Genomic DNA, 15,982 nt, shown 5'->3' with positions numbered 1-15,982 from the left:
ATTGTAGTGGAACCTGTGAATATGAGACATCACTGCTGGGATTATACTGTACTAGAGGCTCAGTACACGAAATTCATGCACTCGGGATGTGTGTGTGTTGGGGTGGGGGGACAGTCCCTCAGCCTGGATTGTGTGAGGGCACAGGCTAGGTCAAGGGACCCAACTGGTACATGATCGGGGCCAGAAAGGGACACGGGAGGTTGGCCAGCCGGGGAGGGACCAAGTAAACAGTATCATTCAGACCAAAGTAGCTCTGGGAGAACTATAGAAACCAATTAAGAAGCTACAACCACCAAGCAAATACCTAACCAAGGGAAAGAGTCACTCAAAATGGTAGAAAATTCCATGTTTTCTCCACACTGAGTAGCTTGATGAAATCTTGTGCCTTCCAGCTCTGTCCAGCTGGGGGTGAGAATCACTCCTTTGCCCAGTTTATTCATGCTGTATATGTTACCCACCCATTAGTCATTGAGTAGTCATCTTGATTATCAGGATCACCTGACACAGTATTACAGTATTTATATTCAAGTAACTCTTATGTTGCTTTAATGGTTCCAAAGTGCAAGAGTAGTGTTGCTGACAATGTAGATGTGCCAAAGAGAAGCCCTAAACTTATCCTAGTATGTATGTATGTATGTATGTATGTATAGGAAAAGACAGAGTTCCAAATTCTGTTATTTCAGGGATCAGTGGGGGTGTTAAAACATATTCCCTGCAGATAACACCAAGAGATACTAGAGCATGCCTACCAAGGAGGTCAAAATCAAATAAGAGAGATACTACCAAATGTCGGCAAGAATGTGGAGCAACCTAAACTCTCATACATCATTTGTAGTAGAGGAGGCACGACCTCGTTGGGAAAAGGTCTAACAGTTTCCTATAAAAGTAAGCATATACCTACACAATTATACTCCTAAGTATTTGCTCAAGAGAAACAAAAATATATACACAAATATCTGCACAAATGATTATATGTGGTAGTTTTATTTAACAGCCAAAACTAGAAACCACCGACACGACTATCAACAGTTGAATGAATAAAATATTTTGGTTCATTTAAGCAAAGGAATACTACTCAGCAATAAAAAGAAATTAACTAATATAACACACAACATGAATGACTCTCAAATCTTAAGAAATGAACACTCTCAGAGAAAAATCAACCAAAGCACAAAGGAAGAAGAGTTAAACATATGAAAAAGTCTTTATGCCAATAATCATACAAATGAACAGTAAAGCAATGAGCTACTATTTTTTGTCCACTGAATTACAAAAAGTACATAAAAGAATGATAACACCCAGTATTGGCAAGGGTAGGAAAAGAAACCTATAGAAAGCTATAGTTTGAAGTGTAAAATGCTAAAGCATTTCCTGAAGGTAATCTGAATATACATAGCAAAAGTCTCCAACATACACATACTTTTTTCCAACTCCTAGGACTATCCTATATAGTAAAAAGCTAATCATCATCCTATTTAATAAAAGAATGATATGCAAATTGACCATCACTCCAACATACTGTACAAGATGGCTGCCACAGGATGGCTGACAGGGGAGGGCAGTTGGGAGCAATCAAGCCTGCAGGGGAGGGCTAGGCCTGAAGGGGAGGGCAGTTAGGGGCAATCAGGTTGGCAGGGGAACAGTTAGGCATCAATCAGACTGGCAGGGGTGATGTGGCTGGCAGGCAGAAGTGGTTAGGGGCAATTAAGAGGCAAGCTGGCGAGTAGTCCTGGATTGTGAGAGGAATGTCCCAGATTGGAGAGAATGCAGGCTGGGCTGAATTTTTACAAATTTCATGCACCAAGCTTCTAGTCCTATATAATAAAAGCTTAATATGCAAATTGCCCCCTTGGGCAGTGGTTCAACCAGGAGTTCAACTGGAAGGATGGGGGTTTGACCGCTTGCTTTGACATGCGCTGACCACCAGGGGGAAGCACGGAACATGTAGGTGTCAGCAACACAGCGCTGAAGGCGCTGCTGGCCCTGATGTGTCCCTACAAGAGCAGGATGGTGGAATAGGTGAGCCGGGAGTACCAGGCCAAGGCAGGTGCAAGCAGGGACCTGATCGGCCTGCACCAGTGGCAGCAGTGGGGGCAGGGCTGCCACCCAGCTTAGAGAGCCAGGCTGGGGTGGGGGTGGGGGTAATCAGCCCCAGCCGTTCTGTAGATAACGACTGATGACAGCAGCAAGGGGCCCCCGACCCAATTGATTGCCCCACAGGCGGGACGGTGGAGTAGGTGAGAGGATGGTGCCAGGCCACAGCAGGGTGCCAGGCAGGGCTGCAATGCTGGAGGCATGAGCTGGGGGCCCGATCTCCACAGGCCACCCCAAGGGACCCCACCAGTGCATGAATTTGTGCACCAGGCCTCTAGTGTAAGCATAAAAATTCCACACGCAAAATTGTTTTTTGTTACTAAACCCAAATAATCCATGATTATAAGAGATGGAAGATCTACAGATAATGACACCTCATTAGCATTGCCATCCACAAGGTGCAGGACAGTATGTATATTAAGATGATCCTTTTGTGTCTTAAAATTTTTTAAGAATATTTCAATAATATATAGACACTTATGTGCTGATATGTCTACAGTTTTGTTTTATTATCAGCTTGGAATTAAAAGGAACCATCAGACCGAAACCGGTTTGACTCAGTGGATAGAGCGTCAGCCTGCAGATTGAAGGGTCCCGGGTTCAATTCCGGTCAAGGGCATGTACCTTGGTTACAGGCACAACCCCAGTGGGAGGTGTGCAGGAGGCAGCTGATCAATGTTTCTCTCTCATCGATGTTTCTAACTCTCTATCCCTCTCCCTTCCTCTCTGTAAAAAAATCAATAAAATATATTTTTAAAAAATAAAAGGAACCATCAGATATGATTATCTTCTTGGTTGAAGAAATTTGTATCTACTGTTTCAATTATGAACCATTTTTGTACTCTTCATTTTTCTTTTAAACTTTTTTATTTAGTTTGCTACTTACCATGGAACACTTCTCTAGTACTTCCTCCTGGAACTTCAGGAATCGTTCCTGAACCTCAACTTCATTGAGGAAAAAGGAAAGAAAGTGAGTGAAGGGCTGCTTTCTTCTAAAAGTGAGCAAAAGAACATCAATCCGAGTTCGGGCTGAAATTACACCACTTCGATGCTGGCCAGTGATTACTGCAAACAAACAAAACATACGATTAACCTACTCCAGGACCATCAAATGCTTGTAAGATAAGTGACCTCCTGATGCTGTCTTACGTGGGGAGCTGCTGAATGTGTACATAATTCTAAACAGCGGGCAGAATCAAGAATAAGAAACTTAAAATGAATTCAGTCTAAGCAGATGAGGTCTTAAAACAAAAAATTCTTAAAGACCAGCTGATGAACTAGAAAAATGAGCTACAAAGCAAAAGCTACAAAGCAAACCCTCGTACTTTTTTGGTGGAAATGTAAACTGGTGCAGCTGCTATAAAAAAGTTTGGCAGTCCCTTAAAAAGTTAAAAAGGGCCTGGCAGTGTAGGCTCAGCAGTTGAGCTTCGACCTATGAACCAGGTGGCTACACTTCAATTCCCAATCAGGGCTCATGCCTGGGTTGTGGGTTTGATTCCCAACCAGTAGGGGGCATGCAGGAGGCAGCCAATGAATGATTCTCTCTCATCCTTGATATTTCTATTTCTCTTCCTCCCTGAAAACAATAAAAATATGTATATTTTTTAAAGTTAAAAAGGAATTGCCATATGACTCGGCAATTCCCACACCTAGATAGAAACCCAGCCTAGCCAGTTTGGCTCAGTGGATAGAGTGTCGGCCTGTGGACCAGAGTGTCCCAGGTTCGATTCCAGTCAAGAGCATATGCCTGCATTACAGGCTTGATCAACAGAAGGGGGCATGCTGGAGGAAGCCAATCAATGAATCTTTCTCAACACTGATGTTTCTATCTCTCTCTCCCTCTCCCTTCCTCTCTGCAATCAATACAAATATATTTTTAAAAATAAAAATAAAATAAAAATTATTTATATATTACCATATGGATAGCAAAAATGGGGAACATATTCAACTGTCAATGACAATTAGGTTTGGAGTTCCTATTACAAAAGATTTCCCTTGCCCTAACTGGTTTGGCTCAGTGGATAGAGCTTCGGCCTGTGGACTGAAAAGTCCCAGGTTCAATTCCGGTCAAGGGCATGTACCCTGGTTTCAGGCACATCCCCAATAGGAGGTGTGCAGGAGGCAGCTGATCGATGTTTCTACCTCTCTATCCCTTTCCCTTCCTCTCTGTAAAAAAATCAATAAAATATATATTTAAAAAAAGAAAGATTTCCCTTTATACCAGTATATAATTTCTGCAAGCTTCTTCCATGTATAAAGCATACAGTAATTATAAAATTAAGGAGGGGGGGGGATAGATAAATAAGCTTACATGCAATTATAAAATATTTCAATATTTGTAACTTGAACTTTAAAGCTTAAGGAAAGACCCAAGTTTTTTTTTTTATTTGTAAGTCTTTTTCGTTGTTATTGTTAACCCTAACCCAAGGGTATTTTTTCCATTGATTTTTAAAGAGGAAAGAAGGGAAGGAGGACCGAGGGGAGAGAAAGAAACTTCGATGTGAGAGAAATTCATGGATTGGTTGCCTCTATACAAGCCCTGACCAGGACCAGCCATTGAACCTGCGACCCGGGTGCAAGCCCTTGACTGGGAATCGAACCCTCAACCTTTCAGTTGCCTTAACCACTAAGCGAAACCAGCCACAGCTTCACCTGTAATTCTAATGAACTGAATATTTATTTTTAAAAAGTCCTTTGTAAATGTCGTTAACGTTCTTAGGCTGGAGATTACTTAAGTTACAAGATGCTGGGGAAACTCTAGTACTGTGCTGTCCAATACAGGGGTCCACATGCAGCTCGTTAAACTAGAGGTTAAATGAATTAGAGTTAAATAGAATTACTAGTTCAGTTCCTCAGTCACACTAGCCACATTTCAAGTACTACTCGTAGTCGCATGTGGCCAGTGGCTCCTGTTCTGGACAGTGCAGACAGAGAGCATAGCATCATCACAGAAAGTTCTTTTGAACAGCACTGCTCTACAGTCAACTGTTACTTATCTGTCACAGTGATTATTTTTATGGAGCACAAAATAAGAACAGTACTTGAATTTTTTTCTCCTAAAACAATACAATCTGTGGGTGTTCATGGAAAATAGATTATTGAAGGTTGCTGAACTTAGTTGATTTTTTTATTTTTATTTTTTTATTTTTTTATATATATTTTATTGATTTTTTACAGAGAGGAAGGGAGAGAGATACAGAGTAGAGAGTTAGAAACATCGATGAGTCATCGATCAGCTGCCTCTTGCACGCCCCCTACTGGGGATGTGCCTGCAACCACGGTACACGCCCTTGACCAGAATTAAACCCGGGACCTTTCCGTCCGCAGGCCGACGCTCTATCCACTGAGTCAAACCGGTTTCGGCTTAGTTGATATTTTAGAAGTCCTATAGTTTTAGGATGAATTTTAAAAAAATTTGTCCCTACGCTGCTTTTCTCAAAGCCGTTGCCCTTGGTTCACACTGATGTTTAGTACAGACATTTTCTGACTTGTTTTATATTACCAAACTATTTTTTCTCACTTGAGCAGTTATTTGAATTAGGCTGGCATTTTAATCACTACTCAGAGTCTACAAAGCAAGGGAAAAACAAGCGTATGGAAAGGGCATATTTCAAATTTGCAGGCCTCATTGGTTTTCTCTAATTCTAACTTGAAACAATTCACACACTCCACTTCAAGCTACTAAAGCATAAAATAAATCAAATCACAATGAAATCCGGAAGCTTTATTCCATCAGTGCCTGGTAAAGTATAAAATGAAGGCCCAGGTACTCAATCAAGATCAGGTTGTATAATTACATCTTTCCCCATTTGTTAGATTGATACTGACATATCACAAAAAGGCCAATAGCTACAGAACCTCATAAAGAATGCAGTCACTAAACACCTCAGTTGGGTTACATTATTCCGTACACACACAAAAATGACTGCAAATATAACATATACATTGGGTCTCACCAATTTCTCCTTCTTGTCCAGGTTTAGGAATACTAATAGAAGTTTTGGTCTCCATCTCTAGTTTCTTCTTAGTGTCCCCTCTCTTTCCAACTATATGCCTATAATATAAAGAAAAAATTAATTACTGGAGGAGATCGGGCAAAAATGTGCCAAAATAAAGACTTCCATCATGTTTAAGTCGCCAGAGATACTCAGTTACAGAAAAGTGCTTCAGTAAAAGCTCAATAAATGTAGAGGAACTTAGAAGTTATACAGTTTTGTTTTGTTTTTGTGGATGTTTCTTTGTTTTATTTTGTTTTGTTTTTAATTTTAGAGAGAGATAAGGGGAGAGGAGAGAGAAATGGAAATATCTGTGAGAGAGAAACATTGATTGGCTGCCTCCTAATCGAGCCCATAACCCAGGCCTGTGCCCTGACAGGAATCGAACTGGTGACATCTTAGTTCATGGGTTGATGTTCAACCACTTACCATACTGGCCTGGCACAAGTCATGTAGCTTTACAGAACATACAGCATTACACTCATTGACTAAAGGATATCCTACAGCCAAATTCAATGTAAAGGAATAATAACTATGCCTAACATCTGTTTGCTTCTCAAAATTACATTAAAACCTGAGTCTGCACTTGACTGAAGGGAAAGCTGACATAGTCTCGAAGGCAACTGCAGCAACCAATGGGACTACAGTCTGAGGAGGGAGAGCCTTGTCCTTTTGGAGTATACGTTACTAGTAACTACATTATGAATTCATCCTAGGGGAACTGTCCTTAATTAAATAAGGGTAAAGAGCTTAGCAAAGAGTAGCATCCATCATTCAGGATAGATTCAAAAGCATAGAGGACCAGCAGGTAAACCTCAGGAGGCTGAATTCACATAGACTTTTTATTTGGGAGATTTTACCTAAAAATTTGGAAATTTCACCTAAATTTTGATTTCCAGGTTCAATAGATAAGTTAGAAGATATGACAACAACAGACTGAAGCCTATTCTCATCCCTAAAAATGGAACATGAGCTCATCATGAATTCCATCACTACCTACTAGATACTTTTCACCTACTCCACCTGATTATCTATTGATTCATTTACACTTCTTGCCTAGCACTCCTAATATAAATAATTCTGACATTCCAAAGTTATCTTCTGGAACCCATAATAATTAGATTTGTTACAGTGAATGAAACTACTAGATCCCAGGAGAGGAGTTTCAGTATCTATAAAGCATTAAGAGACCATCACTGGATTATCCTATATATAATAATAAAACCTAATATGCTAAGTATGTGGTTGTCTGTTCAACCAATCAAAGCAAAATATGCTACAATAATTACATGCTAAGGCCGATCAACTGCTCACTGACCACCAGGGGGCAGACAGTGGACTGGTCAACCAGTCGCTAAGACAGCACTGACTGCTCCAACCTGCCGGTTAGCTTGCTGCTGGGGGCTGGCAGATTGGTACTGAACAAGACAGGCCAGACATACCCAGAGCCCTCTGATAGACCCTCCCCAGCTAGCCAACCTCCCATGTCCCTCCCTGACCCCCACTGTGCACTGGTGGGGTCCGTGGACCTGGCCTACACCCTCTCACAACCTGGACCCCTCCGGGGGTGTCAGAGAGCCAGTTTCAGCCTGATCCCACAGGCCAGGCCAAGGGACCCCACTGGTGCATGAATTCGTGCACCGGCCTCCAGCACTGAATAAAGTTAAGAGGGAAAGACTCCCCCATCATCAACAGTATTTTGGCTTCTATGATTTCAATACAGTACCCAGTAGCACAGGTAACTATGTCTAAAACTGTTCATTTGCTTTAATTTTTTTCCGTATTATTTTATATTAGTTTCAGGTGTGCAGCACAGTGGCTAGACAATCATACTTTACAAAGTGATCCCCTGAAATTTCAAGAATCCACCTGGCATGCACATAGTAATACAATATTATTGGCTATATTTCCTATGCTGTGCTTTACATCCCCATGACTATTTTGTAACTACTAATTTGTACTTCTTAATCCCTTCACCTTTTCACCCAGCCCCCTAACTCCCTTCCCCTCTGGCAACCATCACTTTGCTCTCTGTATCTGTAAGTTGGGGTGCTTCATTGAGCTGAAAAAAGTTTAGCTAAATCAGAAAGCAGGTGTAATTAAGCAAGTTTATTCTAATATATATGGCTAAGTTGACTCGCCTATGTGTGATACATATCGAGTTCTTGCTGGTGCCAGTCACATGTGTGTGTTTCAATCTGTCATTGTGAATCTGGTTGATACTTCTATTATAAAGGGCGAATAGCAATATTAAAATATTTCTTCTAATTAATTTCCTTTCAATGTGCACTGGGGCCAGTAGTTGTAAATAAAACTGCAATGAACACAGCGGTGCATATTAACAATTTGGGTTTCTTCAGATATATTAGTATACCCAGAAATGGAAATGCTTGGTCACAGGGCAGTTCCATTTTTAATTTTTTGAGAAACCTATATACTGTTTTCCATATTGGTTGCACCATTTTGCATTCCCACCAACAGTGTACAGGGTTCCCTTTTCTCCACATTATCACCAAACTTGATGTTTATTGATATTTTAATGATAGCCATTCTGACAGGTGTGAGTGTACATTTGTTTTTAGATGGGTTAACCAAATCCAATTATTTCCATTAAGATCTATGGTAGCAAGCCAGTTCTAAAATTACAAGATGTTTAGAAGAGGATTAGAACTCCCCAATTTACATAGGGATTTTCTCTATGTTGGGCTAGAGATTCTATCTCATCAACTCTGTCAGGGCCTTATCAGTAAGGGGTGCTTTCAACCAGGCCCCTATTTGATAACATGTTGTTAGTGAACAAGCCTATCATAAAAAATAGCTGGCTCCAAGTGTTAATTGTCTACATATCTTAGAAAGGGAAGTATTTAAAGGTTAAAGATGCTTGGACTCAAACAAACCTTTGGCAAGTCACTTACTCACTATAAGCCTGTTTCTTCACTTATAAAAACGAAGGGAATAACACCTAAGTATCCTAAGGTTGTTGTAAAGATTAAATGAGATCATATATAAAAAGGGCTTTCCAGTGACTGGCACATAGCACAGGATAGTCCATGATATACTCATTAAGCCCATAATGGCAGACTCCCAATTAAAATACAGGCAGATTCAAAAGAGATTTACATGGAAACTTGAAGATGTTCACTACAATAATACACATACAGGGTGAAAGGATGACTGCTTTATTAAACGTAAAAGTGGAAGTTCCTACCAGATTGAGAAGTTCACTGGCTGCACAGTGAAATCATTTGGAGTTCCTTTAAAAAAACTAACGATACCTGCATCCAGCTCCATAGATTCTGATTTAATTGGTCTGAGGTGCAGCCAGATATCAAGGTTTTAAAAGCTCCCCAGATGATGCTAATGTGCACCTGAGGGTGAGAACCACAGTACTGATCTAATCCATTGATTATAAATTAGTTTGGACAGGTAATTTGTTCCTTGATCCCAACTAGCCTACAGAAATGATTCATAAAAAGGAATCTTCCTAGTAAATATTGTCTATTTATTTGAATTTAACAGAATCAATATCTAATCTAACACACAAGTCATCTGGTACAGTACTTCAAATACACAGAATTCAAAGATGATGTTGGAATCATAAATCTAAAGAATTTTTACGCACCCTAGCAATAGCAGATATGCACAATAAATAACATTGATTTTATCAGTAACTGAGTCACGACTTTTTCAAGTCATGTTTCTTAGAAGAAAATGTCAGTGCACTCTTTTTGCTGGGAGCATGCCCAAGCTTTCCCCGTCCCCCACAAGCATGCATCTCCAAAACTCTAAGGCAGTGTTTCCCAAACTTCTCTCATGATGAGAATCACCTGGTGGAGTTGTTAAAATACAGATTCCTGAATCCCAACTAAGAAGTGATAAACTAAAATTTTGGGGAACATATAGGTAAAATTGTATACTTAACTAGTGCTCTTTTTACCTCTAAGCTTAGAGCACTAGTTAAGTATACAATTTTACCTCTAAGCTTAGAGCTCAGTGGATAGAGCGTCAGCCTGCAGACTAAAAGGTTCGATTCCGGTCAAGGGCATGTACCTTGGTTGGGGGCACATCCCCAGTGGGGGATGTGTAGGAGGTGGCTGATCGATGTTTCTCTCTCATCAACGTTTCTAACTCTCTATCCCTCTCCCTTCCTCTCTGTAAAAAAATCAATAAAATATATATATATTAAAAAAAAAAAAAAAAAGAATCAGGGGTATTTAATACACTTATCCCTCAGAGGTGGGAGGAAAGACCCCTACTACTTTCAGAGGTGCTTGAAATATACACCCCAAAATAGATCCAGTTGCTTATGAAAAGTTAAAATATGACTTAACCAACATGAGTCTTCAAACTAACATATTGTTACTTGACTTGGGGTGGTGAATACACAATACAGTGTACAGATGACGTGTTGTGGAATTGTGCAACTAAAACCTGTATGATTTTGTTAACCAGTGTCACCTCAATAAATTCAATTAAAAAAAGGGGGGGACGACATATTGCTGAGAGGAGGAATCCAATTCCCAGAGACCACTGCCCAACAAACTGTGCACCACTCACTGAGAAGCCATTAAGTTCTCATCACAACTTAATGAATCAATAATTCAATCCATGTTTCTACCATATGGGTTAGTCTTGAAGCCCAAAATAAAGTTCCAAAGAAAACAGATTAATCCTTAATAATTAGACTAATACTCAGCCTTCCCCTCAGCAAGTCACTTTGATAGCCAGGGCTGCCGGAAAGCTTGGCTTCCTCCATCACGGGGGCCAACTCAAGCCTCCTGCTCTCTCCAGCTCTGTGGCTGCTACCATTTTTGTTGGGATTTATTTATCTTCTATAATTGAAACTTTGTAGCTTTGAGTGGAGGCCTGGGCTGCCCAGGATGTGTAAAAAGCTTGGCTTCCTCCATTGCCAGGGAAACCCAAGCCTCCTACTCATTCCGTGGCTGCAGCCATCATGGTTGGGTTGATTTGCATACTCACTCCTGATTGGCTGGTGGGTGTGATTTATAGGTATAGTGAAGTGATGGTTATTTGCATATTACTCTTTTATTAGATAGGATATTACAAATACTATTTTGAGATGTAATATTTTGCAATGATGTAATTACCATGCAAATCTTCTAATTAATTTCCTTTCAATGTGCATGAATCCATGCACCAGGCCACTAGTATCCTCTTTTTTTTATTATTGATTTTTTACAGAGAGGAAGAGAGAAGGATAGAGAACTAGAAACATCGATGAGAGAGAAACATCAACCAGCTGCCCCCCGTACACCCCTCACTGGGGATGTGTTTGCAACCAATGCACATGCCCTTGAACTGGAATCGAACCTGGGACCCCCCCAGTCCGCAGACCAACGCTCTATCCATTGAGCCAAACTGGTTTCGGCAACTAGAGTTATGGTATCAGATGGGTATGAGATTTATTGGGGTGATCCCTTAGTAAGTTGTATAATGTCTAATCACTGGGGTGTATAACTAAAACTAATATTATATGTCAACTGTAATTGAAAAATAAATTATTGTAAAAAAGAAATTCTAGGACATAAAACCCTAAACTATTTTGTCATTAGTAATCAAGCATTGCAATTAAACGCGGAAGAGAGAAGAGTCAGGTTGATTCTGAGTTTCCTGGAAAAGCCTCCTCGTGAAGCTGCCAGGACCTCACTCACTTGTAGAGCAGGCTGGGGGCCTTCAAGGTACACTGAAAGCCTTGCTGGGTCTGCACCACCTCGTAGCCATCACAGGGTTCTTCTGCGCACTCCTCGAAGCCTGCATAGAAACCATAAAATCTCTGTGGACAACAGTCTTCTCCCCGAGCTGACAACCACTCTCAAGGTTTAAAAAAAAAGCAACACACTTGCACACACAACAGCCCAACACTGTACATTACAGAGGACTGTTCTGACAGTCCTTGTGACCTACTCTTAGAAGAAAAATAAAAAATAAAAAACATCTGACTATTTCAAATCTTCAAATTTTGGAACCTTGGAAAATTAGTAAGTAATACCACTGTTTCTCCCAACTATTTTCTCCCAGAAAGCTAAGACCTAATAAAAATGTTCTGCCCTTCCAAAATGCACATGAAAACATGCTCAAAGTCACTAGTTATCCGAGAGATGCAAATCAAAACAACAATGCGGTACCATCTCACACCTGTCAGAATGGCCAACATCAACAAATCAACAAACGACAAGAGTTGGCGAGGTTGCGGAGAAAAAGGAACCCTCATGCACTGCTGGTGGGAATGCAGACTGCTGCAGCCACTGTGGAGAACAGTGTGGAGTTTCCTCAAAAAACTGAAAATGGAACTCCCATTTGACCCAGTAATCTCACTCCTAGGAATATATCCCAAGAAACTAGAAAAACACCAATCAGAAAGGATATATGCACCCCTATGTTCATAGCAGCACAATCTACAATAGCCAGAATTTGGAAACAGCCCGTCAGCAGATGATTGGATCCAAAAACTATGGTACATCTACACAATGGAATACTATGCTGCCATAAAAAATAAGGAATTCTCATCATTTGCAGCAACCTGGATGGAATTGGAGAACATCTTGCTGAGTGAAATAAGCCAGTCAATGAAAGAGAAACACCACATGACCTCACTCATTTATGGATAATAAAGAACATTATAAATTGATGAACCAAATGATAGATATAGAGACAGTAAAACAGCAAGCAGACTGTCAAATTACAGCGGGGAGGGAAGGGAGATCTGGGGGAGATAACAGATCAACCGAAGGACTTGTATACATGCATATAAGTACAACCAATGGACACAAAACTCTGGGGAGGGAGGGTATGTATGGGACGGGGGGGGGGTGGGCGGGGGGGAGGGCAATGTTAAAATATGTACAAATAATTTAATAAAAAAATGTAAAAGAAAAAAAAAAGTTCTGCCCTAGCTGGTTTGGCTCAGTAGATACAGTGTTGGACTGTGGACTGGAAAGTCCCAGGTTCAATTCCAATCAAGAGCACATGCTCGGTTGCAGGCTCAATCCCCAATGGGGGACGTGCAGGAGGCAGTCAATCAATGATTCTCTCTCATTATTGATGTTTCTATCTCTCCCTTCCTCTCTGAAATCAATAAAAATATATATATTTTTTTAACTTTTACTACCCCACCAACGTAGCTCAGTGGCTGAGCATCAACCTACGAACCAGGAGGTAAGGGGTTTGATTCCAGGTCAGGGCATATGCCCAGCTTGCGGGCTCAATCCCTAGTGGGGGATCTGCAGGAGGCAGCCAAACAATGACTCTTTTTCATTATTGATGTTTCTAGCTCTCTCTCCCTCTCCCCTACTCTCTGAAATAAAAATATGTATTTATATTTTTTAAGTTTTACTATTTTTTATGGAGATGTAATTCACATAACATAAATTCATCCTCTTAAAAATGTACAACTTGCTGAAACTGGTTTGGCTCAGTGGAAAGAGCATCGGCCTGCAGACTGGGGGGTCCCAGGTTTGATTTTTGTTCAAGGGCATGTACCTTGGTTGTGGGCACATCCCCAGCAGGGGGTGTGCAAGAGGTAGCTGATCAATGTTTCTCTCTCATCGATGTTTCTAGCTCTCTATCCCTCTCTCTTCCTCTCTGTAAAAAATCAATAAAATGTATTTTTTTAAATGTACAACTCAGTTGTTTTTAGTTTTAGGACATAAAATTCTTCCAATGAATAACGTTGGAGGGATACTGTGAGAACTTACTCCATACAGCAGAGACAAAGTGAAATAAAGGAGCCCAAAGGCCCCAAAGCTGAAGGGAAATCACGGAGAGCATCAGGGGAGAGACTAACCTCCAAGATTTAGGGTCCAATGAAAAAGCTTATAAAGCAAAACAAAAAGAAAGCAGAGAACCTCAAAGGCCCTGACAATTTATACATTTGCCCAAGTTAACCTGACCAACTAACTGGCTGTTTAATTTATCTCTTAAAATTATCCCTGCATCATAATAAAAGTTGTGTATTTGGAAATGCTTGTATATGTCTGCAAGGAAGAGAAAAATAACAACAATAATAACAGCTAACATTATTGGACACTGGATAAAATATTTTACATATATTCACTTATTTAAATATATATATTACTTCACGACTTTACAGGTAAAGGAAGTTACTTTTGTTACAGAATACTAATGGCTAATCTAAATACTTAACTAAAATTGCCCCTTATTACATTTAAGCCTCTGTACAAAGATCAACTGTAACTAGATTTTGAACTGCCTCGGAGACTCCTCATTACACTCAAACACATCCGTCCCCTTACACACCAACACCGAGAAGCCAATCATCCCAAATTTCAGTACAACAGAGCAGCACACTGGAACCAAACAAAGAGCTGCTTCCACAATACAGAGAGCATTTTACTTCTAATCTGACCAAAGAGCGACAAGGATTACCTGGATAGAAGTCCTCCTCCTCCTCTTCATGCTGGTACGTCTGCTCTTGAATGGGATTCTTCCTGTAAATCCGTCCGCCGATTCTCACAAGCTGTGGGCGCAGAACTTCCATGCTACTTTCCCAAACAATATTCCAGTAAAGTCCTGAAAAAATGTAAACGATCACCTTACCTTTCGATCAGAAAGAAAAGCCCTACGTGTGGATCATTACTTAGGTCTGAAAGGACAAAGCTGGGCACCCGTTCACAGTACATCCTAAGCCAGAGCGGCCCTGCTCCCATCAGGCTCCCTATTTGTAAACTGTTTTAAGTCAACTGCTTCATTTCCCACTCCATTCTATTAATATAATACCACCGCTGCCTCACTGGAGACAGTAATTTGTAAACTATCCAGCACTCCAAAAAAGGTAATGAAAAGATATTGAACCCATTATATACAGCCTGTCCACGGATTTGAAAGAAAGAGGTCTGTTTATTACTTTAACCTAAAAGGAGTAAAATGCAACCTTTTGTGTTTAACCATTTGCAAAGTGTATCACCTTTCTATGAAGCACAATAATTAAAAGAATCAGGGATATTTAATACATTCATCCCTCAGAGATACCAACTACTTTCAGAGGTGCTTAAAATATACACCCCAAAATAGATCCAGTTGCCTATGAAAAGTTAAAATATGACTTAACCAACATGATTCTTCAAACACAATACTGTGTACAGATGACGTGTTGTGGAATTGTGCACCTAAAACCTGTATGGTTTTGTTAACCAGTGTCACCTCAATAAATTCAATAAAAAGGGGGCGGGGGGGGGGGGGGAGACACATTGCTGAGAGGAGGAATCCAATTCCCAGAGACCACTGCCCAACAAATTGTGCACCACACACTGAGAAGCCATTAAGTTCTCGTCACAACTTAATGAATCAATAATTCAACCCCTGTTCCTACCACATGGGTGCATTAGTCTTGAAGCCCAAAATAAAGTTCCAAAGAAAACAGATTAATCTTTAATAATTAGACTAATACTCAGCCTCCCCCTCAGGAAGTCACTCTGATAGTTGGCTTACAGAACCAAGGACACATTTCGTGTTGTGAGAAATAACAAAGAAAGAGAGACTCGAATGGAGAAGGGAGAGCATGATTAGTAATACTCTTATTTCTCCAGGACCTCTATAAAAATAAATAAAATAGCTCCACAAAGGCTTTAATGCCAAGGTCGAGCCCTCAGACCAGGAGCTCTGGAAGAAGAGTTGGAGTTAGGACAGCTCACGCTTCCTCTGCCTTCCCAAGGCTACGAACCCGCTCAGGAGGAATGGGACACCCAATTTAGCCCGGCTTCCTGGTGGTTCGGAAAGGGAGAGGAAAGCAGAAGGCCTGTGCCATCGAAGCTGAAGCCCTGAATCATAAAAGCGAGCAAAAAAAGAGGAGTATTTCAATGAAACTAACACTGCAGACGACTCCGCCGCTGCAGGTAGACCGCGGCTGGGAGAAG

General features: G+C 40.6%; 1 protein-coding gene across 9 annotated transcripts in view; it reads right to left on the bottom strand.

Annotated features, from left to right (window-relative positions):
* Window positions 1-15,982, bottom strand: part of ASCC1 (activating signal cointegrator 1 complex subunit 1) — a 105,135-nt gene that overhangs the window by 58,010 nt on the left and 31,143 nt on the right. For 2 of the 9 annotated variants that reach the window (XM_045581745.1, XM_045581746.1), the window contains exons 2-5: window positions 14,496-14,639; window positions 11,762-11,861; window positions 6,051-6,148; window positions 2,981-3,159 (exon numbers count right to left, since the gene is read on the bottom strand). In XM_045581745.1, the coding sequence (XP_045437701.1) occupies window positions 2,981-3,159; window positions 6,051-6,148; window positions 11,762-11,861; window positions 14,496-14,607 (489 nt within the window). In that variant the 5' untranslated portion in view covers window positions 14,608-14,639. The other 7 variants (XM_045581747.1, XM_036437806.2, XM_045581748.1 and 4 more) reach the window with 7 other exon arrangements.

The sequence above is a fragment of the Pipistrellus kuhlii genome, unplaced genomic scaffold (assembly GCF_014108245.1).
Source record: "Pipistrellus kuhlii isolate mPipKuh1 unplaced genomic scaffold, mPipKuh1.p scaffold_m20_p_15, whole genome shotgun sequence".
Classification (NCBI taxonomy): Eukaryota; Metazoa; Chordata; class Mammalia; order Chiroptera; family Vespertilionidae; genus Pipistrellus; species Pipistrellus kuhlii.
This window is presented reverse-complemented; position numbering and strand designations above follow the sequence as displayed.